This window comes from Diceros bicornis, chromosome 22 (genome assembly GCF_020826845.1).
Source record: "Diceros bicornis minor isolate mBicDic1 chromosome 22, mDicBic1.mat.cur, whole genome shotgun sequence".
NCBI classification, from domain to species: Eukaryota; Metazoa; Chordata; class Mammalia; order Perissodactyla; family Rhinocerotidae; genus Diceros; species Diceros bicornis.
Window position 1 is genome coordinate 14,605,537 of NC_080761.1, and position 27,218 is coordinate 14,632,754.

The following is a 27,218-nucleotide window of genomic DNA, read 5'->3' on the forward strand; positions in this document are numbered from 1 at the left end:
TGTCTCATTTCCTTTAACTGTTTCCCCTTACGTAACTTCTAAGCAAGGCTAATGAGGTTTTTCAAAAGCAATCTTGAAAATTCATCAGAAATCAGTGAGGCCACTAAACAGTACAAAAGTAGAGAGACGATCTATATTTGAAACTGAGAAAGGGACAGCCCTGAAAATCACAGAGTAGTCAGTTTAGTTTTCATACCTGAAAAATACTAGAACAAATCATCAAAAAATCAATTTGCAAACACCCATATGATCGCAGAACACTAGGTAATAATCAACACGGCTTTGTGAAGAACAGCCTTGTCAGAACCATCTAATTTCCTTCTAAAACAGAGTGACAGGCCTGGTAGATCAGAGAGATGAAATAAATGTAACAGAGCTTGAATTTTACAAAGCTCTCGATTCTGTCTTCCCTGATATGCTCATCAACAGATGACTTCAGAAGAAATTTGTTGTAAAGCTTTACTAAAAAGCACAGCTCTCAGTGTCTCAGCACTAAATTGGTGGGTGGGAGTTTGGGTAGGAGCTATTTGGTGTGATATCTGGAGCAGGAATGAGTGGTTCCTGGACCCTTTAATAGGCTCATCAGGCCCACAGTCCTAGCACACGCTCAATCAACACATGTTCAATGAAAGGATGGTATGGACTCAATGGTAGGATAGCTACTGCTCGGTGAATTACCATAACTCTAAAATGAATGGGTGGGTGGAGACCAGCATATTGGAGAAGAAGAAGATTTCCTCCCTATAAAAGAGCCAGCTCCCTAAGAGCAACTGGGAGGATATTAGGTAAAGGATTTACATTGTTTGGGATAGATTTAGTTTCAAATTATTTTGACAGATTCTATAAATATGCAGAAATAATGGTATAAAATTGATTTTAGAGAAAATCAAACTACATAAGTTCAAGCTTTGTAAAATGCAAAAAGAATGGTATATGAAATGCTGGATAAGTGGAAGATATGCCGTATCCTTAAGACATCTTGGGGTGAAAATTTGGAGAAAGATTAGGTGATATAAGGGGCCAGTACATAGGAATCAGGATTTAAAAACCTGTTCGTGGGGGCCGGCCAGGTGGCACAAGCGGTTAAGCGCACGTGCTCCTGTGCAGCGGCCCGGGGTGCGCTGGTTCGGATTCCGGGTGCGCACCAACACATTGCTTGGCAAGCCGTGCTGTGGCGGCGTCCCATGTAAAGTGGAGGAAGATGGGCACGGATGTTAGCCCAGGGCCAGTCTTCCTCAGCAAAAAAAGAGGAGGATTGGCAGATGTTAGCACAGGGCTGATCTCCTCACAAAAAAAAAAAAAAAAAAAAAAAATGGTTTGTGGGGGCTGGCCCAGCAGCATAGCAGTTGAGTTTGTGCATTCAGCTTCAGCAGCCCGGGGCTCGTGGGTTCTGATCCTGGGCGCAAACCTACACACCTCTCATCAAGCCATGCTGTGGAGGTGACCCACATACAAAATAGAGGAATATTGGCACAGATGTCTGCTGAGGGACAGTCTTCCTCAAGCAAAAAGGGGAAGATTGGCAACAGATGTTAGCTCAGGGCCAATCTTCCTCACCAAAAAATAAATTAATTAAAAAAACTTTAAAAATAAAAATTGGCTTGGCTACTTGCTAGTTCTACAACTTTGGGTAAGTTACTTAACCTGTCTCAGACTTCCATGTCCTTATATGTAAAATGGGCCTCCTAAATCTTATAGAGATGAAATCAGACATAAGATTTTATTATCTCATATATACAATATATACGATATATGAATATATATCGTATATATTCATATATACAATGTATTTAGGTATTTAGATATATAAGTACCTTCCCCCAGAGTTAGGCATACTGCAAGCATGTAATAAATATTATTTCCTCACTTCCGTTCACATGCAGGAAAGTCCACCACAAGAAAGTAAGTTATAATAGGTTCAGTGACATACCTACCAACTTCCTGTCTTCTGCCATCAATCTGAAGTCACCAGTAGCTGTCTGATGTTCACTCCATATTTCTCATCCCCCATCCCCAGTTTCCATATTTTAGACACCATACTCCATCTAGTATTTGGCTTATCACATGGAAAAAGACCAAAATTTTCTGGTAGGTATCTATGGGGTTGCCTGCCCAATCACTATACCCCTCCCCGTTTGCCAAGACTACATGGCTAAGACAGAAACTGCACGTTTTCTCATGTCCTCATCACTGTGGCCACAACCAATTCATCTGAATTGGGTACTGGAGTCAATATAGCCCAATCACCACCACCTCAATTGACTATCCCATGGGTGAGCTTCTGATCCAGAGTGGGCCTTCAGAGTCTTTCCATAGACTCTGTTGAACTAGAACTCAGAGCATTTGAGTTTAGTCAGCGTCTTCTTTGTTAAGAATGTCCTTTGGACCAATGGAGATGTTTCCCACCATGAGGAAAAGCCAGTCTGTCCTAAAAATAAATGAATACTCAGAGAGCAGCAGATAAGAGGGATGGCGCAAGACCTGGCAACATTCAAACCCTGATACCAATTGTTCCTGAGACCAAGCTGCATCTACGCCCTACTGTACATTTTCCATAACTCAGTTCTTCAAACCTTTGGATTCCCCAAGCCAATAAACTCTCTGTTTTTGCTTATGCCTTTCAAGTTGAGTTTCTGTTATTTGTAACCAGATTTCAAAATATGTTGCAATTAAAATCCTTTTTAAAAACAATATTTGATTATACTTTCAGATATTTACTTAGAGTAAAATCATAGAAGTCATATTTTTGAGTCAAAACTTATGTACATTGTTAAAATGACTGAAGCACATTTCCAAAAAGTCTTTCAGAAAAGTTTTATCAATTTCAACTCTCATCTGTAGTCTATGAGAATGGTTGCTATCTACCCCGTCTTAACACTGAATTTTTAAAAAATTGTTTTTACTAGTTTGATAGGGAAAAAATGGTATCTTCCTTTAATTTTTATTTATTCAGTGATAAAGTCTAATAATAGAATTATTTCTTATCTTTGCTGAACAGTCCATTTGTGCACCCAATTCTCTATTAGTTCATTTTCTATTTGATTTGTACAGACTTTTTATATATAAAAATATTAAAACTTTGTCAGATATGTTGCAAATATTTCATGGTTATTTTGTTATTTGCATGGTTGCTTGTGCTCTTTTCCAAAAAAAGTGAGATAAAAGTTAAAGAACTACAATCTCCATTCCTTTTTTGAGAAACGGTACTGTAATTGCTCTTTCAGAGAATACTCCAAAGCAATAATACCCACCAATTTTTAAATATCATTAAATTATTTGAATATAATCAGAATATAATCAACACTTTACAGTTTTCTTTAACCACTTAAAATCTCCAGATTTCCTTTAACTTTCCACCCTCCCAGGGGAAAATAATGCAGTTGCCCTTTAAATGTTGACCATCTTTACATGAAAGAAAAGCTCAAGTACCATTAGCAGGTTCTGCCCAATCTTGACATCTTTCCATCTTGACAACTTTTCTCCCTTGTTTCTAGCAAGTCAATTTCCTTGGTCCTCTCTTTTCTCCACTATTCCTAAAGAAAGTCTTATTTGTATAGCTTACTCCTTAGATGTTAGAAAATCTATTTAACTAATAAAAATCCCAAGAAGTTACAGATCTAGAACTATTAATTTCACAGAGAAAAATAAATAGATATGGTTAGAAATGAACAAGTGACCCTGAAAGTCATTACTGGTTTAATAATAATTTGGAGAGAGATCAGAAATAAAATGTGATGCAAAGAGAACTGAATAATGGAACATACACAGAGTAGCTATGTCATAATGTAGGAGGGAAAATATCAACAGGATCCAAATCAATTTCTGTGGGTCAGAAATCAGGGAGCAGCTTAGCCAGGTGGTTATGGTTCAAGAACTCTCGTGATTCCACAAGCAAGGTGTGACCTGGGGCTGTAGTCATCTGAAGCTCGCCTGGGGCTGGAGGATGTGCTTCCAAGCTCATCACATGGTGGCTGGCCAAAGGCCTGAGTGCTCATCACATGGGCTGCTGCATAGGGTGCTCACAACGTGGCAACTGGCAGAGTGAGTGATCCAAGATGGAGAGAGAGAGCAAAACAGAAGCCACAGTGTCTTTTATAACCTAACTTGGCATTACTTCTGCACATTCTATCGGTTACACAGATCAGTCCTGGTACAATGGAGGACGGAGACTACACACTGGTGTGAATACCAGGAGGTAGGGATCATTGGAGGCCATCTCAGAGGAGGCAACTACAGCCTGTGTCCAACTTATTTTAGCTCTATTTTTCTCTTAGATCTGCCCATTTTAATTCTGAGGATTCTGTCCAAGCCTCTCTTCTCCTCCTACTACACATCTCCTCAGTTCCCATGGATTCTATTACCACATGAATACTGAGGACTAGCTCCTCAGCCGAGATATTTCTTAGTTCTAGACTTGTATTTTCACTTTCCTGCAAAACCTCTTCATGTGTATGTTCAATACTAAACGCCATTCCCCACTGCTCACTTCAAACCTGCTCCTTCTCCTATCTCAGAGAATGATACCATCCTTCACCCACTTGCCCAAGCCAGGGACCCGGGCCTCACACTCGACTCCTCTCTCCGCCTACCCCCTGCCCATCGTTGGGGCGACTGCTTTGGTTGGTCCTGCTGCTTTCCCTTCCGCGTCACTGGTTACAATCCTGGCCGCGTGGTCGGGGGAAGGGGAGTTGGATCTAAGCTGGTCCGTTTAGATTTTCTTTCCTGAGACATTGAATTCTGAGTGAATATATCTGAGAGATGGGAGATGGTTAGAACCAACAAATTTTACAGCAACACTCTAGAAAAAAATGGACCCTTGGGCTTTTGAAGACTGTAAAGAGATGAAGCTCTCGGCTTCCTAGATCCCCAAGCTTTTCGTTCAGCTTTCTTTTTGATTCTGTGACCTATCCTGATAGCCTTCCAAGAGATCCCTTTTTTGCTTAAGTTGGTCAAAGACACTTTCTTTTCCTTGCCAACAAAATGGAAAAACAAACAAAAACCTCAATTCAGCATGCAATAGATCACGCAGGCCTAGTCAGTTCTATCCCCTTCACTGTCTCTAGGGCCCATTCCCATCCCCACTGTCACTATCTTTGTTCAGGCCATCACTGTCTCTCACTTGGACCCCTCCTATAGCTTCCTAAGTAGTCTCTACCTACAGTCCACTCTCCTTCTAATCCATCCTCTACACGGAGCTGAGTGATCCTCCCAAAATCAATATCTGACAATGCTACTCCTCCGTTTAAAATCCCTCATAGGTCCCCACTGCCCTCAGAGTAAAGTCGTAAATCCTTACATGGCTCACAAGGGCTTTTATGATTTTCAAGCTCCATCTATTACACTCCAACCACCAGCCATACCAAAGGGCTTCCAAGTTGTCTGAAGTCTCCATGCTCTCTGTCACCTCTGGGAATCTGCACTTCTTCCCTCTGCCTCGAGCTTTCTCCCATATACGCAAACTCCTCATTTAACCAATCCCTACATATTCTTCAGGTTTTGGCTTAGATGTCACTTCTTCCAGAAGCCTACCCTGACCCTACAAGTCTAAGTTATGTTCCCTTCCATGTGGTCCTAGAGTGTTCTGAAGTCCCCTAGCACACCATCCACCCAACTATGCTGTGATCAATTACTTACATGAAGTCCTATTCCATTCCAAGCTCCATGAGCTCAGGGACCGTCTCTGTTCTGGGCATTTCTGTATCCCCAGTGTGTATCTAGCTCAGTTCCTTAAAACACATAGTAGCTATGTAATAAACATTTGCAGAATAAATGAATGAATGGATGGATATTTAACTCTTCTCAGATTAGTTCTCAATCATCTACCAACTTATAATAATACCTAATCATCATCCCAAGTCCCCAAATTCCCAAATATGTGTGCAATAGGATTTTTACAACGCAGCTTCGGCAAACTCTGTTTTTTGGTTTTTTTTTTTAAATTTTTTTATTTTTTCCCCCAAAGCCGCAGTAGATAGTTGTATGTCATAGCTGCACATCCTTCTAGTTCCTGTATGTGGGACGCGGCCTCAGCATGGCCGGAGAAGCAGTGCGTCGGTGCGCACCCGGGATCCAAACCCGGGCCGCCAGCAGCAGAGTGCGCGCGCACCTAACTGCCAAGCCACGGGGCCGGCCCAAACTCTGTTTTAAAGTAAGAATTATTTACCTTGAGCCATGTATATGATGCTAAAAAACAGAAACATCTCTTTCATAAAGATGTGTGGCAAAGAAGGTGGCCTCTGAGTTAAAGAGGCAAACTTTTCCATCAATATCTCCTTAATACTGGTAGCCACACACATCTGATGGGGTGGGTATTTGCTTGAACATTAAGATATGGTATTTCTTAGAAAACATTGGAATAAAAACTGAATTTTCTTTTTAAAAAGGTTTCCTCTATCTGCATTGTAAAAAGTTGTACGAATTTTTCTTTTCCAACACAGTTGCCAAACTGCTGGATTATTGCCACATTTTCCATGGCAACTTCTATGCATATAAGTTAGTCAAATAATAGTCCCAAGAGCAAATATCCACTGAAAATGCTGTCTTATGTAACAGCGTGAGGGGAGTTGGGTGAATTGGGGGAGAGCTAACATTTATTACTGCCTGCTGTGCCAGCCACTGGCATTGTATACAATCGGTATCTCCAAAGAGAGGGGGAAGTGCGCAAGGTGTCAGTGTTCAATTCTGGACATAGTGATACCTCCCTGGACTGTTGGGGATTTCAGGAAAGATTTTCAGGGACCATAAATGAGCAGGATTACAGTTTTGCAACATCCTTAAAAGATGACCCTTAAAATACTCATAGCTGCCCAATTCTCCTCTAGGGAACCAGTTATGCACCTGTCTAAATAGCTGTGCAGGGCCAGCCCTGTGGCTTAGCGGTTAAGTGCATGCGCTCTGCTGCTGGCGGCCCAGGTTCGATCCTGGGCGCACACTGACGCACCGCTTCTCCAGCCATGCTGAGGCCGCGTCCCACATACAGCAACTAGAAGGATGTGCGGCTATGACATACAACTATCTACTGGGGCTTTGGGGGAAAAAATAAATAAAGAAAATTAAAGAAACGGCACAAGTTAAGAGGTGCTACTGTCTTTAAATAGCTGTGCATCCCTGCACTGGCTCTGGCAGCCCTTGTTTTTCACAGGAAAGCAATTCAGATGGTAACTTAACTGGTATAAGTTCTGTGATGAGATCTTAACTAGAACTCTACAAAGTCATCTCTCCGAATTCCCTAAGAGTTCTTTTCTTGGCGGTGGAGAGAAGCGACATTTTTAACACAGGTATGTGATATTAAGCACTCAGTACAGAATCAAATTGTCCCCAAAGTGGAGAAAGAGATCAAAACGCCTTTGCAGACCCAGAACAGCAGCTCCCAGGATTTCAAGCAACCTGTGTGCTTTGCCTTGCAGCTCAATCTATCCTGTGAGCAGGGCCTCCTGTGACCTCAGTGCAATTTTAACATGACTGTAAAGAGTTCTGTTTTAACCACCATGGTTGGGCCCTTATGAGCTCATGAATCATAACACACACTAGTCATCAAAGAAAACCTTCCCGTGTGACCATCTTTCAAACAAGACTTTTGTACATGCCAGAAACTGCTTTTCAAAAAAAAAGAGAAACAAGGCCAAAGCAAAACACATCACTTTATCAAGAGTATAAAAGTGAAAAAAAAAAGCTAACCACATTTAAAGTTTGGTGGAGAAAAAAAATAAACATAGATGAAGATTCTTCCAATCAGAAAATTTGAAAGATATTTTCGATGCCACGTTTTTGGCTGATGTTTTTGTTACTATTAAAGTATATTGCTTTTAACACTGCCTCATGTCTAAAGATCAGACTTTTAGTCTCATAGAAAATAGCATCAAACCTAGAAGTGAGCTCCTCAGAGCTGAGGACATGGTAGCAAAGCCCAGGCCCTAATTTTTTTTAAAGAAAAAGTATGGCATTTTGCTTGGGCATAATGAATAAGTAATTTTCGGTAACTGATAGAAGAAGGGATGCGGAGACCATATGGAGTAGTATATGGGAGTGAGACAGAGCAATATAGGAGAGATCCAAAGGAACATTCTGGGCAACCTCGTTCCAGTCACTGAGGTGCTGACAGTGGGGAGAGTTCGTGAAGGACACTGGCTCTGCCGTCAGAGCAAGCTTCTGTCATTCAAGTCACTTGATCTCTGTGGATCCAATTTCTCATCTGTAAACGGGGATAACAGGAGTACAGGTCCACAAATCCCTTATTTCCAATTCCAGGATGGAAAATTTGAAGAATACCAGTTTTTTCATGATACATTTGGGGCAAAACTGACCTTACCTGAGCTGTAGATGTTTATAGTCAACACTTACTCCACTTAGTATGAACATTCATGTTTTGCCCCAGAAATATTAATGTGCTTGATTATGGAGTGCTGCTGGATGGAATGTAATCAAAAAACAACAAAATACTTAGGAATAAGTTTAACCAAGGAGGGGAAAGATCTCTACACTAAAAATTATAAGACACTGATGAAAGAAATCAGAGAGGACACAAATGGAAAGATATCCCCTGTTCATGGATCAGAAGGATATTGCTAAAATGTCCATACTACCCAAAACCATCTACAGATTCAGTGCAATCCCTAACAAAACTCCAACAGCATTTTTCACAGAAATAGAAAAAACAATGCTGAAATTCATATGGAACCATAAAAGACTCCGAATAGCCAAAGCAATCTTGAGAAAGAACAAAGTTGAAGGCATCAAACTTCCTTATTTTAAACTATACTACAAAGCTATAGTACTCAAAACAGTATGGTATTGGCATAAAAACAGACACAGACCAACAGAACAGAATCGAGAGCCCAGAAATAAATCCATGTGTATATAGCCAACTGATATTTGACAAGGGACCTAAGAATACACAGTGAGGAAAAGATAGTCTTTTCCATAAGTGGTGTTAGGAAAACTGAATATTCAGATGCAAAAGAATGAAATTGGACCCCTATCTAACACCACTCACAAAAATTAACTCAGAATAGATTAAAGATTTAAATGTAAGACTTGAAACTGTAAAAGTCCTAGAAGAAAACATGGGGAAAAAGCTCCTTGACATTGGTCTTGGCAATGACTTTCTGGATATGACACCAAAAGCACCAGCAAAAAAATAAATGAACAAGTGGGACTACATCAAACTAAAAAGCTGTCTGCACAGCAAAAGAAATAATCAACAAAAGGAAGAGGCAACCTACAAAATGGGAGAAAATATTTGAAAACAACATATCAGGTAAGGGGTTAATATCCAAAAAATATAAGAAACTCATATAATTTAATAGCAAAAAAATCATCCAATTTAAAAATGGTCAGAGCACCTAAATAGATATTTTTCCAAAATTACACATACAGGTAAATGAAAAGGTGCTCAATATCATTAATTGTTAGGGAAACACGAATCAAAACCACAATGAGATATCACCTCACATTTGTTAGAATGGCTGTCCTCAAAAAGACAAGAGATAAATGCTGGCGAGGATGTGGAGAAAAGGGAATGCTTATGCACTGTTTGTGGGTAAGTAAATTGGTACAGCCACTGTGGAAAACAGTATGGAGGTTCCCTCTATAGTTAAAAATAAAACGCCCATATGATCCAGCAATCCTACTTCTGGGTATAGAAAATGCAACTGGTATCTTTGTGTTTTTTTTTTTTTTTTTGTGAGGAAGATCAGCCCTGAGCTAACATCTGTGCTAATCCTCCTCTTTTTGCTGAGGAAGATCAGCTCTGAGCTAACATCTATTGCCAATCCTCCTCCTTTTTTTTTTCCCCCTTCCCCAAAACCCCAGTAGATCAGTAGACAGTTGTATGTCATAGTTGCACATCCTTCTAGTCGCTGTATGTGGGACGTGGCCTCAGCATGGCCGGAGAAGCGGTGTGTCGGTGCGTGCCCGGGATCCGAACCAGGGCCGCCAGCAGCGGAGCACGCGCACTTAATCGCTAAGCCACAGGGCTGGCCCTGAAACCGGTATCTTAAAGAGGTATCAGCACTCCTGTATTCATTGCAGTGTTATTCACAATAGTCAAGACATAGAAACAACCTGTGTCCATCAACAGCTAAATGGATTAAAAAATGTGATGTATACACACACACACACACACACACAATGGAATATTATTCAGCTATGAGAAAGAAGGAAATCCTGCCATTTATGACAACATGGATGGACCTCGAGGGCATTAAGTTAAACGACATGAGTCAGATGGAGAAAGACAAATACTACATGATCTCACTTATATATGGAAACTAAAAAAAGGCAAACTCATAAAAACTGTGTAGAATAGTGATTGCCAGGGGCTGGTGGAGGGCGGGGGTCGGGAGACATAGGGAGGTGTTGGTAAAAGGGTACTATCAACCAGTTATAAGATGAATAAGTTCTGGGGACCATATTCAGCATGGTAACTATATGTAACAATACTGTGTCATCTACTTGAAAATTGCCATGAGAATAAATCTTAAATGTTCTTCCCACACATATATACACACAAACTGTAATTATGTGAGGTGATGGCTATGTTAACTAACCCTATTGTGGTAATCATTTCACAATATATATGTGTATCAAATCATCTCATCGTGTACCTTCAACTTACACAATGTTATATGTCAGTTACATCTCAATAAAGCTGGGGGAAGAAAGATAAACCTTTATAAGTTTGAGCATCACCAACTGGGCTTATTCGCCCCTCCATGTCTGCAGTCAGGTTACAAGTTTACACAAGTTTTACAAACCTATAGCATGGCACTGTTCTTTGCAACTTGTGCAAAAACAAATCTTCGGCAAGAAAAAGACACTCAAACAAACACAAAACACCATGAGGTGGAAATGTTGTCTGCCAAAAGTCTGAAGGAGTTGAACTCAAGTCCGTTTGTCACTCCTGGCTCAAGTCTGCACCCACAGGAGGATGTCTGCAAAGTCACGTTGGCCCAGACGAACCACCATAGACTGAGCCACTTAATGTGAAACCAAGTCCACCCCCCTCAGAGATTGGAGCTGAATTCTTCACTTTTAGTTAACTTGAGTCGCCACTAAAATTCTCATTCAGGGCGCTTTATGCTTTGTTTTTAAGCCCATCGCTCAGGATCAAGTGACTGTGAACCAAGGCCTTTGTCCTCAGAGTAACTAACCTTCACAACTGTCTTGAGCCCAGGAGGCTGCTCACATTCCCACTAAAACTTTGATGCCTAAAGATGCGCATGCGATGGGGCTGACTGACCATGAACGTGCAAACCCTAACTCTGAATTTCCTGACTCAGCCGTGAAATCTGCAATCACATTTCATTAACACTGATTGTCTACTTGGAGGAAAAATAAAAGGGGCTATGAAGAACTGAAGGGGATTGAAGAACAAAGTTTAACAGATGATTTCTAATCTGGAAACAGTCTTGTTTTCATTCATCTGGGAAAGACTAACAGGTTTAGGGGGTGGTGCTTTGCTCTTGGCAGCACCAGCCTTCTCTGCATTGGATGCCAAAACTTGACCTAAATGTTGAAGTTTAAACTAAACCCTTTAGAGGCAAAGAGGCATCTGACTGAAGTCCTTCAAATAAGAGGAAGCTGTCCTAAGGAAAACCGCTCTGCTTGACCCTTGGCGGTCTGGGGGCCTCACTCCATCCCTCACGGTGTTTCCTGGTGGCCGTGTCTCTTCCTGTCCCTGTGATGCTGGCCCCGCAGGAAGGAAGGCCACGTGCTGGCCTGACAGTTTCCTTTGCTGGACCTCTCATGATCACAGGGCCTGCAGTGTTCTATCTTTGACTTAGTTCTCACCACTAACTCATTCTGCTACTTCCCAGCCTCCTGGGAGAACAAAAGTCTCCAGCCCCACTCATACTTCCTGTCACGACTCAAGCTACGGTCAGGGTACCACCACAGTCGTTTCCTTCAGGAGAGGCTGTGCAGGTCTAGTAAAGACTGGGAAATGGCCAACTGCTACCTCGGTCTGCGGAGAAATGCTAGGCCACTAAATATCATTTGGGCACTAGTTTAGACTCCACCTAAACAGAGTTCAAAAATTTATTGCCTAAACTCTGAAAACCCAAATACCTCACAAGTACCTTCTAGTCTGTGTATATTTTGCTGGGCTCAAGACAAATAAAGCATGACATTTACGTTGAGTTTAAATCTCCTTCCAAAATAACATAAAACTTGTTAGCTCTGGATGTTCTCATGAAGCCATAATGGGACGTTAAGGGGTGGGGCTCCCTGCTTTAGACAGCAAGATGCCCAGGGTCACCAAGGTCACCAGGGTCATGCCTGGGGAAGCCTGCTCACCCACCAGTGGGTTTTTGCAATGTATGTACTGCATTCAGTCCACGGTAGATAGACACGTCATAGGAACTCAAAAAACAATTTGTGATTGATTTAAGAAGTTTTCAAGAGGTTCTGTGATGTCAGTTAACTTGCGTGAAACTGGGCCGGACCAGGGAGGCGGAGAGGTCTGTAACACTACTCTTCTGTTTTTCTTCCAATCTGCCATGCTGGGCAGATGACACAGAATTCTGACTACAAGTCTGGAGCCTTGGGCTTCAGGTCAGCTTCTCTTCCCCAGGAGATAAGGAGTTCGGGTGAATCACTTTGCTCCTCTCATCCTTTGTGCGCTTTTGTGTAAATTCAGTATTCCAGCATCCAGCCTGTCTAGGCCTGCTGCAAGAGCAAAAGGGACTTTTGCGGAAACGCTTGTGCTCACGGTTTTCTTCTGGACTGCAGGCAGCCCGGTGGGAGTTCTCCTTCCCTGAAGGCCAAATACCGAAGTTGCCAGCTGAGAATTCCCTTCCCTGGGGAGAGGCAAACTAGAGACCAGTTCCCCCACTAATTCTATGTGGGACCCAAAAGATTCTGTCACTTGCTGCCAAAAGCCCAAACAAAACTAAAATAAAATGCTAACAGTAGCTTATAACAAGAGTTAGTTCCTACCAATATGATAGAATTGCTGTTAAAATGTTCTAATGAATGAGAGGTCTTCTGATGTATTCGGGTTATCAAAAAAACCATTTTCATTGTCAGTTCTGAATGGAAGTTTGAACCGAAAAGCAAATAAATGTAATTAGCTCAAAAGAATATGGATGGTTGTGAGCCACTGCTTCTATCGCTGATGCCCCAATGAGAAACTGAGGGGTGGCAGGACCCAGAGCTCACTGATGAACACCCCTCTACAGGTTGCCCAGGAGCTGGGTAGCTACAGAAACCAGCATCCAACTATGTCAAAGAATTTTTTTGTCACAACATCTTTATAGTTTTGTAATTGCTTACTGAATGCGGGGCAAGGAATTGGAATTTGTGAATCTCCTTACAACTGCCAAAAATATCAATTGACAAACACCCTAAGTTGGACATTTTGATTCTGTGTTATACAACACCACTGCAAGAACATCCAGAATGAGGATGCACAAAGCAGCAGAGTTGACAGCCGAGGGTATCGCTGATGGTCTAGTTGCTCACAAAGGCTGGCAAGTGCACTGCTCCTCCATCCAGAATGCCGCCTTCTGACTCTAGGACAGCCATGTCCCCTACTCTTGGCTGCAGTATTCCAGAATGTCATGGCTATGTGAGATGGTTTGACACTGAGTTTCTGGATATTCCATGGCTGTGGATTCCAACCACTTGTAGGTGTTACAGAGTGCAGTTAAAATTTTGGCACACACCATTCCAGGACAAGGCTGGCCAAGAAGCTCACTGGCTAAGAAGCCACCCTGCTCAGTAGTGGCCCAAAAGTGAGGTGTGTACCTGTAAAAACGTGAAGATCTTGGAGTGTGTTACTCTACACTTGATCTGCCAGTCTTAGGAAGGCTTTGATGGCTTCTTCAATCTGGGTTTCCGTTTCTTGGTAGTTCTACGTAAGTCAACCTTTCAGTCCCACACCACTCTGTTCTTTCACCAGAACTGAGTTCTCCCTGGTTCAGGGTGATTCTTGTCTTTGTTCTTCAAACTCTGCAAGACCATAGTTGGAGTAACAACTATGGTAAACCAAGTTATAATTACAAATCAGCAACATTAAATACAGATCAATCCAGGCCTGAGATTTATATCAAAGACATAAAAATCTAATTTGATAAAACCTCGGCAATGATAGAATTAGGTGCCCATTTGTTTTAAAAAGCTAGGTTCATGTATGCATTTATTTCCATTTTTAATCCAGTACAACACCCAATGTTTTGGATCTCTCTAAAGGGAAGCCTGAAGGGCATCACAGACTTAACCCATCAGGCACCCACGGAATTTTAACTCCTCGAGGCAGGCACTTTTCTCCTATATAAGTATAAACGCAGTGTGCAAGTATCATACTCTTTGTGCCAAATGATTTTTCTTTTACTCCAAATCTCTATCATTTTTTAAGAAATTTTAATAGGGGCACACAGAAAATTGACTGAGCTAAGAACACTTTAGAGACGTTATCCTCCGCGGTAGCAGCACTCACGGCACTTGCATTTGAGGTCCCGCTTCCAATCCCACTGACGAACACCGCTGACCTCTGCTTAGCACCGCAAGCATCAGTCCTCTTACAGCTGATCACCGAGCACACTCCAAGATCACCATGGGGCTCCAAACCTCCAGCCTTCTTCCCAGCGGAGCCTTAAAAATGTCAGGTTTTTGAGTCCCAGGAATTCAGAATTCTTTAAGCTCCTCCTTAGGTGGAACCTTCGCACCCAACCAGTAGCAGCCCAAGAGGCCTTGTGTGTTCAAAAACTTCAGTGCATTACATTGGAAATGTTTCCCAAACCCAAATGGCTGGAAATGGTATGCACGGGCTAACTCTAAAGAAGCATTATCCCACAGAACTTACTTTGATGACAGAAATGTTCTATAAATGTGTGTAGTCCAATACGGTAGCTATCAGCCACATGTGACTACTGAAACAACTGAAATGTAGTTAGCGTGACTGATAAACTGAATTTTTAACTTTAATACAGTTAAATTTAAACAGGCACAAATGACTAGTGGTAACCATATTGAACAGTGCAGTTCTAAAGCATCAAGGCTTTGAGTAACATCACAACTGTTTCAATAGACAATATTTTTACAAACCAAAGGGGCACTCAATAAATATTTTGTAGCAACCCGGCACTGATAACCTGTCTGCTCTCCCTTCTAGCTCTTCTCAAGTGAAAATAAAAACCGAAGTAGCAACAATGAAAAAACCCACATTACTTTGACACCAAGCTCCCTTGAATTAAATTAATAATTTTTAATAGAGTGGCAGGGTCAGATAAAAAATAAACTAAAGGCAGCCAAACAAAGAATTAGAAATAAGCATACTAGAAGTTATTTATGTTTAATGCTTAAAAGTCTGAATGCACAAACAATCTACCATTATAGAAGTACTGGTGGTCAATACAATGCATTAGAACTATGTACAATGCACAGTTTAGTATCAAAATCTTTCTACACTGTAGAGTTTTACGAAACTGTTAATGACATCAAACACTAAGCACTTAAGACACCATTTTTTTCTGCTACCACATTAGGAACGTCAATGGACAGTCCATTTCAACTTGCAGCATCCATCCATTTCTAGTATGAAATTAAGTAATTTTCTACTTATACAATAAAGTTTATCTACACGGTTCTCTTGATTTTGATCCATAGCAGCAAAGGCACTGTACATCAGCAGATCCACAGACTTAAAAGATTTTTAAAGCATTCAAAAAAAAATAATAATAAAAAAGGAGTCACATATCATAGTTTAACAGCAACAACAACAACATAAAAGATAACACAATGTTTCTGGCACAATGGCACAGCCTGTGTCCATTTCACGGACATCCAACTAAGATGTGGAAAGAACCGGATGTAAAGAAAACAAGTCCTCCTCCCAGGTGAGAGTCCATTCTTTCTGGTTTTCAGAGGGAGGTCCTTGCAAATCTTCCTCTGATGTCCTTTTTCTGTAAAAGCCTTGACTTGCACAGCAGGAGGAATCCTCCCCTGAATCTGTGCAGTTCCCCAAGAATATGCCAAAAAATAGCCCATAATTTCTCCTCATGACAAAACTGTCCAAACATAAACATCTCCCTTTGCAAAGAAACATGGCAAAAATATCCAGAAGGGATTAAGTTCTCTTTCTGAGGCCAGATTTAATTTGTTCATCTGTCTATAATACAATAAAAAAAGGAATTAAAAACGTATTACAAAGACACTTGTCAACAAGTCAAAAAAAGAAAAAGGAAAAAGTCCAATTACTTTTATAGAATATATTCTAAAGCTCTAGATATATTGGTTAAAGTTGTCCAAATAGACTCATATGAATATGATGTGGCCTGTCATGTTTTAATTGTTCAAATTTCCAAACAAATTAAAATAAGTAGAAAACAAAAACAAAAAATCTAACAACATAGCAACATATTGCTTCCATATGTAATTATACATTTCACATCTCTATACAGTCATTAGTCTACATTTAGTGACATTTTTAATCAATTATTTTAAACCATCTTTTCCCCTCCTTTGCCAAAAAAAGGGGGCGAGGGGTATCAAATACAATGCATCTTCATTATCAATGCAGGAGCAGACAGCTTCATTTAGTCAGTCATTGTTAGAAAGCCTTCTTTAAACAAAATAAATATATTACAGATATAATACATAATTAAAGATTCCGTTCACTGTTAAGTATGGTTATTCCATGTTCTTCCAAGTAGATAGCCGAAGATTTGGTATCACAGGTTCTTAAGAGTATTCACAATTCAATAGCATGGAGGAAGTAGGGGAACGAAGGGGGTTTAACTCCACAACTGCAAAGAGCATTGAAATCCTTGGTTTTAGATGCGGGGGAAGAAAGGACCATAGAACAAAGTGCTACAAGGAGAAGGAGTCCAGTTCGCATGAAGATTTGTCCTTAATAAATAACTTCATAAACCGTGGCCTTCTTATCCCCAGAGCCAGTGACAATGTATTTGTCATCCACAGAGATGTCACAGCTAAGCACTGATGACGATTCTTTGGACTAGGAAAGAAATAGAAACAAAAATGTCGATTACTGAAAGAAAAACCCATGAAGACTGACAGGCAGGATTGGAGGACTTGGAGCAAAAAGAAGCATCATGTGTTCCACTGACAAAGAGGAGCCCAGGCAAGGGCTTCCTTGAAGTGGCTGAGCCGGGGTCACTCCTAGCGACACTCCACCATGTTAGCCTACAGACTCCTGCACTGGGGACACCAGGTGTCAGGCAAGTCAGTGGTACGAGCCCCTCTGCTGACGAAGCAAGGCCCCACTACAAATCCCGTTCTCCAGACAGTTGAAAGCAGTGTTCCTGGTATGAAGAACCCTCAACCTCACTCAGATGGCCTGGATTTAGGAGAAGCTAGGAACACCTGGTGCATCGCTTAATCTGTCTAAGCCTCGGTTTCCTTACAAAGGCACACAAGTAAAGGCGTCTTACCTGGAAAACGGCATTGACAAAACCACATTTTTTGAGATAGGGAACATAAAAATATTTCTAATGTAAAACCTAATTTTCCCATGTAGAAATAGAATACAAATTTGCAAGGGAGTGGGATTCAACAGTTAGAAAGAAAAATGTACCACACTTAGCGTTCTAGATACATTGTTCAAATACACTAACCACAGAGGGTTCACTGTTCACTTTTAACTGACCTGCGCTACAAAACAAATGAACATACAAACAAACAAACAAACCCCAGGATCTTAACCAGGACTTTCAACACTTAAGAAATAAATGTTTGACACGCAGCTGCTAACCCACTACCAGTGTTTCTCAAACTTTTTTGATCGCAACCTGCAATAAATACATTTTACTTCACAACCTAGTATATATGTAAGACATAATACACTTTCTACAAAAGATGCACTCTAATATTTTTTATTTCTTTTTTTTAAGTCCTGCTTGGACCATCTAAAAAGTTGTGACCCACAATACAAAAAACACTATATTAAACTTCATACACACACACAAAAGATTATAAACTTCATGACAGCAAGAATCAGCTATTTTTGTCCTACTGATTATCTTTGCACAGTATCTTCACTCAAAATATATTTTTAGATTGAACTGAATTACAGTCTACTCTATGATGGCTCAATATCACTTGGTCAAGAAAACTGCAAATCTGTTATGTTAGTCCTAAAAAAAGAATACTTAAAACATATCCTAAATATATATTAAAAAGAGTAATCTTCTTAAACTTTCCTATGAAATCACACACCAGTAAGAGAGAGGAGATTCCATCTATGTATTATGTTTCACAAACTACACAAAGTACCACTGAGTCAATAAGAAGAATAAAAGTTTATAAAATTAATCAAGATTTACTGAACTTTTCCATAACACTCTTTTTTGGAGAAAAAATTCAAAGAAACAACAATACTAATAAGAGTATTCTACAAAATCCTCAAATTTTAAAAAGATATAACACAAAGAAAAGAAAAGTTACAGAGACAGAAACCTCTACTCTGGTACACAAAGGGACCTAGGCATGAAGAGCCGGTTAATGCAAAGGGCACAGCAGCTCGGCTCCAGGTTCAGGGGAACTGGAGAAGATCCCCAGCTCCATGGCTGCAGCTATGACACTACCTCCTTCAGGCTCAGTTTTCCTCTCTGCACAATGGGAATAAACACTAGCTCCTACCACCTAGGACACTTATGTGCATTATTGATCTGCAAGATCGCACAGAGAGGGTTGGGTTAAACAGCCACCATGCAGGGAGCACACAGAGAGTGAAGGCTGAACAAAGTGAGTGTTACCTGGAATATACTGGCCCCATATGGTGTTCTCCAGGCGTTCAGAAGGTTGTCCTTTCCAGTGCTTACAAACCATTTCCCTACAGGAAGAAGGTTTCGAAAAAAGCCATGTTCGTGTTACTTTGTCAGATTTGCTTTATAGAGCATCAAACTAGTCACAGAAAACTCATGTGATTTACAACAAACAAGAGTTTCTTTTCACTGAAAAAATAAGTCTACTCTCCTAGATTTAATGAGTCATTTACACTTACGACAAGGATAAAGTGGATTAATGCCAGAAAACTACGTAGCATTAGGGAAACAGGCACGTATAGGGAAGTAATATAATTTTGAGGAGGGACACGTTAATGAACTAAAAGACTCGACTTAAATGAAGTAGCAGGAGAGCAGAAGGAACAAATCTGGCTGACAGAAAATGGACCAGAGAGGCTTGCTTACCACAGTGGGCAAACTTGAGTGACAGCACACAGCTCTCGTGAAGATGCAGCTGGTATTTGTCTGGCTTGGTGACATGTAGCACTTCCACATTACTGTTCTCCATCCCCACTGCAAGCCACTCTCCCGTTGGGCAGTAGCCCAGAGAAAAGATCTGGAATTAAAACAGGTGAGAGTGATAGTGGCTACAGAGGACACACTTCCCTTAACTGGGAGGTACTATTTCTTCTGGGGACACTACTTAAATTATGAAGAAAATCAAGATAATTTGAATTGTACAGGAAGAAACGAAAGCCAAACAGTTGATCCTGAAGTAATGAGAGAGGATCTCCATAATGTAATTTACTAATCAATTACGTAAAATTCAAATATATACAGAATAATGGTCTTTGAAATAGACGCCTGCTAAAAGCTTATAATAAATGATATTTTTAAATCTCTTAATATATACTGTTGTATTTTGACAGAAAACAATAAAATTTTCAGTATCTAATCCAGAGTCCAAAGTCACATGATAAATGAAATGCCCCTTCTTAAGGATGTCCTGTATTTCACAAAACCACGTCTTCTAAAATGTCCTGGGCACAAGTGCGCACCTGCGAGGTGAAGTCGTGCTGCTGCAGCTGCCGCCCTTCACGCAGGTCCCAGGACCGGACCGTGTTGTCCAGGCCGCCCGTCCAGAGCTTGGTGCCATCGTTAGAAATGTCAATACAGCTCGCCCCGTCTGTGTGGCCCTGGAATTGCCTGAAAATGTCAAAATAGAGGGAAAACTTTTACAAAGTTAGTTTTTAAGTGAACTCAATTTAGAATGCCTCAGTGATCAATTTCACTGTAGGCCTTATTTGTAGATTTCATTTTGATTTATTATGTTTCCTAATTATTCAAAGTAATAACAAAGCAATTATGTCTCTCTCTCCTATATGTAAGGAGACTGAAGTTTAACTGAGATGCCGACTTTCCTACATTTCTTATCTTTGAACACTTAGGAAGTACTCTTCAAATTCCTCTTATGTTAAAACACGATAGAAGTGATGGAAGAAAATCCCCAACTGAAATAAACAAAAAAACCCACAGCTACATGTATGTGAACTAATCACAGATACATTCTGAGACCTATTCAAGAATTTATGAGGATGTAAAGAATTTACTTCCCCTTCTACAAAGTGATAGCGATGGGCGCAGGACACAGCAGAACAAATTCCGCCAGTGAGCAATGATACAACCGCAGGTGGCTGTGCAAGACAAGGCCACGCTCCCAAGTGAGGCACACAGAAACAGCTCAATGTGACTCGTCTGCCCCAGGAGCTGCTGCGACGGACAAGATGCTGCTGGGAGGAGAGATTGAAAGCAGCTCCTGGTAGGAGCCGTACCCCAAAGAAACAAAGTGATGACTATTTTGATTTTAGAATAATATATAGAGCTCAGTCCTGCAAAATACCTTACAGACAGACAGGGGAGGCCTCTTTTCCTTACACACGCCCCTTGTGTGGCTAGGCCTGGTTACAACATTCTCATGCCCTTTAGCAGATCACACCTCTTGCTTCTGCTCTCTCAGGTGCTGACAGCTGGAGGCTCGTTTCAGGGCTTTATCTGTCAACACCAACCCTACACGATCTCATTTCTAAACAGACATCTTAGTTCTGTCCATCCATCCATAAAGGTGGGACTACAGATAATCTAGACCTCTTCAGGGTGAATGGCACCGAACACAACGTCTGGGCCCATGGTAAGTGGTCAAGAATTATTTTTTGAAGGAATAAACATGTCGGATACATACGGTACCACAGATAGTGCCACACACTGTGCATCTTCTGTCTATTGACAATGATGGTTTGTTAGCAAGCATAGATGGCAAGTTACAGATGTCTAATGAGCTCATGAGCCAGCCCTGGTGGTCTAGTGGTTAGAATTCAGCTCTCTCACTGTCTCGGCCTAGGTTTGTTTCCCAGTCAGGGAACCACCCCACCTGTCTGTCAGTTGACATACTGTGACGTCTGCATGTTGCTATGATGCTGAAACCTATGCCACCACTATTTCAAATACCAGCCAGCAGGGTCATCAATGGTGGAAAGGTTTCAACGGAGCTTCTAGACTAAGACAGACTAGGAAGGAGGACCTGGCCACCCACTTCCAAAAAAGTGGGCCATGAAAACCCTATGAATAGCAGCAGAGCACTGTGTGATACAGCACTGGAAGGTGAGAGGATGGTGCAAAAAGACCAGGCAGGGTTCCGCTCTGATGGACACAGGAGCACTAGGAGTCAGGATTGACTTGACAACACTGAAAACAACAATCTCACGAGGTATGGGAAGCTTATGTACATTAATTACATAAAACCACATTTTTTTTAAACCTGAATTGGTGATGCTTAGCATAATGTCAAAAAAAAGAGAAAACAACCTCCTTATTGGATAAAACAAGATTTTACAATAATTTGTCTCTAGGCATCTTAAAATGGGCCTTTTCTTAACAATTTTTACAAAGATATTTATATTTCATCTTTTAGACAGACAGACAGACACACACACACATATCTTTGGCACGATGTGGTAAAATTGGCTCTTCCTCACGCCCTGATGAGGGATCCTGCTGACCCACCTCACCAGCGTCTGGTTGTGCAGGTCCCACACAGCGATGTTGCCGTCGCTGCAGCACGAGAAGCAGACCTTGGAGTCGGGGCTGATGGCCAGGGCGTAGCAGGCGGGGGCCGAGGACGTCAGCTCTGCCTTGATGCGCGGGGGTCGGAGCTGCCAGGTCCCAAATGGACAGAGTACTGGCTTCGCCTCCCACAATTAGGGTGCGACCATCAGGGAGCAATCGGCAGGAACGGATGTAGTTATCCCTGTTCTGTAGAGACAAAAACCATCAAGAGATTACTCATGAGGAAAGGAAAACAGCATTAACATGAGAGCAGAAATCCATAAAACTATTGTGTTCCCTCCTGGTTTTAATGAGCCATTTTTTACTTATGACAATGATAAAGTGGATTAATGCTAGAAAATTACATGAAATTAGGGAAGTACTTAAACTTGATCTACGAAATTTAGTACTGAGATATTTAATCTTAATTAGCATGAAAATGCAAAGATCTAGACCCACTCCCACTACCACCAAATCAACCAGCTGCCCGAGTCACTTGTCCACACAGGCGCACACACTCATGAGCGCGGCAGCCCTCACACTCCTGGAGCAGCATGCTGGGGAACCGGTGCACTGACCCGGCTGGAGGAAGGTCCTGCTACTGCCCACCAAATGGTCGCTTCCCTTCACCTGGCCCACATTTCCTGGCTCAAGTGCATCATGGGTTTGATCAAGCAGCATCAACTGCAGGCTAGAGGTGATCAAGGAGTGTTAAGTGACAGAAAAAAAACAATCTCCTCCTGGCTCACAAGGCTATGGGAATCTTGTATACATAACTGACCTCACATTGTGCTGCAGCAAAAAACTCTACCGCTGGTCTAAGGAAGAAAATCAAACTACAGTTTCCTAAATAACTCCAGGACAAACACCACGAAACAGCTAAGGGGAGCTAGTGCTTGGCACGTGAAGTATTAAGTTACTCACATCTCACAAAGTGACAGGTTATGATATTCACGCACATTCTCACAGAAACCACTGTGGGCTCTTAGTTTCTTAAACTCCTTTAGGAGACAGGAAAACAAGTGGTTTGCCTGTTCCCATGTAGCGGGCAGTGTTAATGAAAACTGTGCTGGTGTAGTTCCCATAAGGAGAACTGGATAACTCCACCTTAAAGAACTGAAGCAAGACACACTGCCTTGCCAGCGCTCGAAATCTCCAAGTGAAAGAACACAAACCAGCGAGGACAACACCCCACTGGGGAGCCATGCTGTGTGCTGCTGTACTTCCAGTGCTCTCACCACCCCGCCCTACTTTCTGAATGAAGGTCTAAGTCTGGTTCATCCATGTTCACTCACCAGACAGTCGAGCTGCGAGACAGGGCTCTTATTGCCGGGGTGGCTGATGTCCCAGACCTTGACGCAGCCCTTCCCGCCCGTGTACACGTGCCTCGTGGGGTTGCTGATGGTCACCGCGCACACCACCTCCCCGTGGTTCAGGGTGTTGATCTGGCGAGCGTGTCGGGGGATCCCGGGTCCAATGAGGGCGTCGGGGGGGAAAGGGACAGGCTGCATCTGACCGTCTGCAGTAACGTGGAAGGAGTATGCTCTAAGGTGGTAGAGAGTAGAAAAGACAGCAAGAGGAGAATGTAAAAAGTGTTACTCAACTGATTCGTGTAATGAGATGAAAAATAAAACATATTCAGTGCTACTTATGATTTGCACACAAGTCAAATTTACCTAGGATGGTGGAAAGAATACAATTATCAGAGTCACAGAGCTAGATGTATGATCAAATTCCAGGTCGACTCTTCATCAGCTGCTGTGTCACATTAGATACTTAGCCTCTCTGAATCTTAGTTTTAATCTTTCAAACGGAGAAAATGCTACCTATGTTTACAGAGAATTAAATAAGACAGCCAATGTGCAGTACAGTGCCTGCTTCCTTTGGGGCACTCTGCAAACTTGCACTGCCTTCTACTTCGGGTCATTCAGAAGCCTACAATGAGGTTTTGCCTATAGATCACTTCAAGTGACTTACTAATGGAGATCAATAAACCAAATTTTGAAGCTTTAAGGAGTCAAGAGTCTCTAGGCTTAGAAAGTAAAATGGTAGAAGTATCCCCCACAGAAAATAAAAAAGGATGAAGTCCTATCAGACTTGACAATCACAAATTCTAATAATTCCAAATGGAATTCGAATCTGCAAAGATGTCCTGTGTGACTGCCCCAAAGGCTCACCTGGGAGTACCTACCAACAGCTCCATCGCAAGTTCATTTCCAAGGAAAGCTTTCCAGTTGTGACAACATTTGGTTCTAAATGCAAGATAAGCTAGAACATCTCCCTCAACAGACATCTCTATTCTTAGGGCACTGAAGTCAGGAAGGGGCCCAGGAGTGGGGCTGCTGTGACGTTGCTGGGGTCCTGGAGGCAGGGGATGTCAGCGGTGGGTGGGAGGAGCTGGGCCTGTCTTGAGGGATACCACAAGCAGTAGCCCAGTTTGGAAATGATGTCATTCTGCTTTGGCACAGACCTTTGGAATGTGTTCTGTTTACACAAAGAAGTTTACGAAAGACATACCAAGGGAAAGAAGTTGTGGGTACACAAAGAGCAGGAGCTTGGGCCAAACTGCAGGGAAGTTTTAGAATGAAATGAAAACAGTTTATGGTTCCTTAATGCAAAAATCTACGGGCTAGCCACACTCATCAAAATTCAGCTCATTACTGAGGGCCTCTCATCAACCACCTGAATGTCTCCAGAAAGGATGATGCGTGCATTATGGTTGTGAAAGGCGTGGGCGCCAGACAGTGGAGGGCTTTTCCTTTCTCTGTAGACTACTGAGGAAGGCTCGGAACTGGGCTTAGAAAAAAGGTAGTGTGTCAGACCTGCTGAGGGGGAAGGAGGTGGGACGCTAGGAAGACAATGGATGTAAGATACTTATTTGGTATCAATAGACTTGGAGACACACTGGATGTGTGACCTGAGAGAGAGAGATACTGGACAAGACTCTAAGGCTTGGAACACAGGTGACTAGGTCGATGGCACTACATTAGAAGGTGACAGGGACCCATAACTAAAGGGTACACAGGTTGGAAGTAAACGGTTTGGTTTTCTTCAGCTTGAGGGCAGATGGGAACCCAACCAGCTGAACAGAAAGTTAAGCACTGGGATTCAGGAGAGAGGTCAGGTGAAAAAGATCAACACATGGTCATCGACAAAGAAGTGATAGCTGAAGCTAAGGGAGCAGAAAGAATAGTCCTGGAACAGATTGCACAGTGAGGAGACTAGATGCAGAATCTCAGAGAATGCTTACACTTAAGGAATCTCCAGCAAGAACAGTCAGAGTCAGCTAACCAGGAGGATAATCACCATCAGGTGGAAATGGGGAGAAGATGGGCGATCACATGATGACTCACTAAGCGATGCATCCACTCAACACGGATTTACTGGATACCCCAACGTGCCAAGTACCTTGCTAACAGGACAGGGATACAACAGAAAGAAAAACCCACATACTCCCGTTCTCCTGAAGTTACAGCCGGGAGGGGAGGCAGCAGGTGGGCAGAGGGGCAGATTCACTAGTGAGATACTCAAATAAATATAAAAACGTCAGATGGTCAATGCTATGAAGAGTGGACCTGCCATGGTACTCTAGGAATTTGACAGAATGAGAAGGATGGGGAAGATGGCAATGGGGCTGCGATATAAAGAATGAGTGTTAATTACCTAGGCAAAGAGGAAGATGGTATGAGGAGGAGGAGGATGGCAAATCGAAGGCCAGAGCAAGAGAGAATGCTTGTTATCCACTTCGTCAGAAAATATTTATTAAATGCCTAATATGAGTCAGGTACTATCAGGTGCTGGGAATCAGGGGTGAACAAGACAAAGTCCTTATCCTCCAGAGCCTACATCCAGAAGGGAAAACAGGTACCATATAAGCAGATGGCAGTAAATGCCCTTTCTCTCTCTCTCTCTCTCACGCACATACAGACACACATACGGTTTCAGATAAAAGAGCCTAAAAGTGGACAGAGAAGTCTGAGGTGAGCTGAGACCTGAAGGAAGGACACAGGCCTGGCACATACTGAGGGGGATGTGCCAGGCAGAGGAACAGCAAATGCAAAGTCCCTGAAGCAGAACCAAGCAAGAACGCCAGAGCGTGCTCAGTGGAGAGTGCCAGGCTGGAGAGAGAGGCAGGGGCCGTGTTACAAAGGGCCCTGCTGGCTGTGATGAGGAGGGTGGACATTATTCTGAGTAGAACAGGAAGTCACTGAAGACTTCTGTTCAGGGGAGTGACGTGATTCGGTTAATGTTTTGAAGGATGCTTCTGGTTGCTGAAGAAGGGATTGTAGGTGGCAGAAAGGAAGAAGGAAAACTAGTCAGGAGGCTAGTGCAGTAACCCAGGGAAAAGTCAGCGGCTAGGGCTTGAGAGAGGAAGCCGGGAACAGATCTTTTGCAGTTCAAAAGATCACTCTGGCTACATGGAGGTAGAGGAGGCTGTGTTGGATGGGACATTTGGATTTTGGAGATGACACAGTGAGGGACGATGCCAAGGTCTCCTTTGTGAGCCTGTCAGTAGGTAACTGAAGTTGAGAAGGGCAGAAGTTCACTAGAGGTGATGTGGTCCAAGCCCTGAGACGAGGTTCCTGGGGGGCTGACCATGTGAACACCAGAGTCACCCAGAATGGTGGCAGGTTCTAAGTGAAGGAAGACCCTAAGCCAAAAGTGTGAAGTCTTCAATAAATTGGGGAAATCCCCCAACAAGGTCGGGGAGTGGGTAGAGTCCAACGGTACAAGCCTGAAAAGGGCAGGCTTTCCACAAAAAGGTAGAGGAGTTTGTTTCTAGAAGAGACTGGAGAACGGGGGATGACATAGCCTTTATCACCTCCGCCACTGGCCCTGAGGATGGCGGGTGTGAGGCAAATGAAAGTGCCCTCCTGAGAGGGCTGCAGGTGGAGGGGTCCCCTCAGGGGAGGGCCGGGTGTCAGTTCAGGCAAGGAGGGGAAGGCGGCAATGCTTGTAGAGAAAGACTGAGATTCTGAGGGATGACAACGGAGACAAAGGCTAATTGATTTAGTAATTAAGAGGTCATGAAGACTAAATCTTAAAGGAAGGAAAAGGAAGATTATTCCAAGTTTAGATGGTGTTATACATTCTTAATGATAATTTACTTGAAAAGACATCCCTTCTCTCCTCTCAAGAATCACTAAATGGTTTTTAAAGAGTCTTGAGAATTTAAATAGTTAAGAAATGAGGCATACTATTTCTTTCTTTCGACGGTTTGATAGGACGGTCTTCAACTCAGCCACAACCACTGGGTGGGCTCTGACTACGCTCCTGAAACTCTCTTATGAGGAATTTCCAGAGCCGTCCTGCAGTAAGGACATAATGGGGCCCTCTGTTTGCTATCAGTGTATGTAAGAAAAGATTGGAAAAAATAAAGGTCTTTTATGTACTTATTATCAAATTTCAACAAACTCTTTGATGTATAGC

At 42.2% G+C, this 27,218-nt stretch overlaps 1 protein-coding gene across 1 annotated transcript in view; it reads right to left on the reverse strand.

Moving 5' to 3' along the window:
- Positions 1-15,273: 15,273 nt before the first annotated feature.
- TLE4 (TLE family member 4, transcriptional corepressor) overlaps positions 15,274-27,218 on the reverse strand; it is a 140,215-nt gene continuing 128,270 nt past the window's right edge. The window contains 7 exon segments of the mRNA XM_058565594.1: positions 15,274-16,957; positions 18,717-18,793; positions 19,152-19,302; positions 19,745-19,892; positions 21,747-21,886; positions 21,888-21,995; positions 23,084-23,333. Of these exon segments, the coding sequence (XP_058421577.1) occupies positions 16,850-16,957; positions 18,717-18,793; positions 19,152-19,302; positions 19,745-19,892; positions 21,747-21,886; positions 21,888-21,995; positions 23,084-23,333 (982 nt within the window). The 3' untranslated portion in view covers positions 15,274-16,849.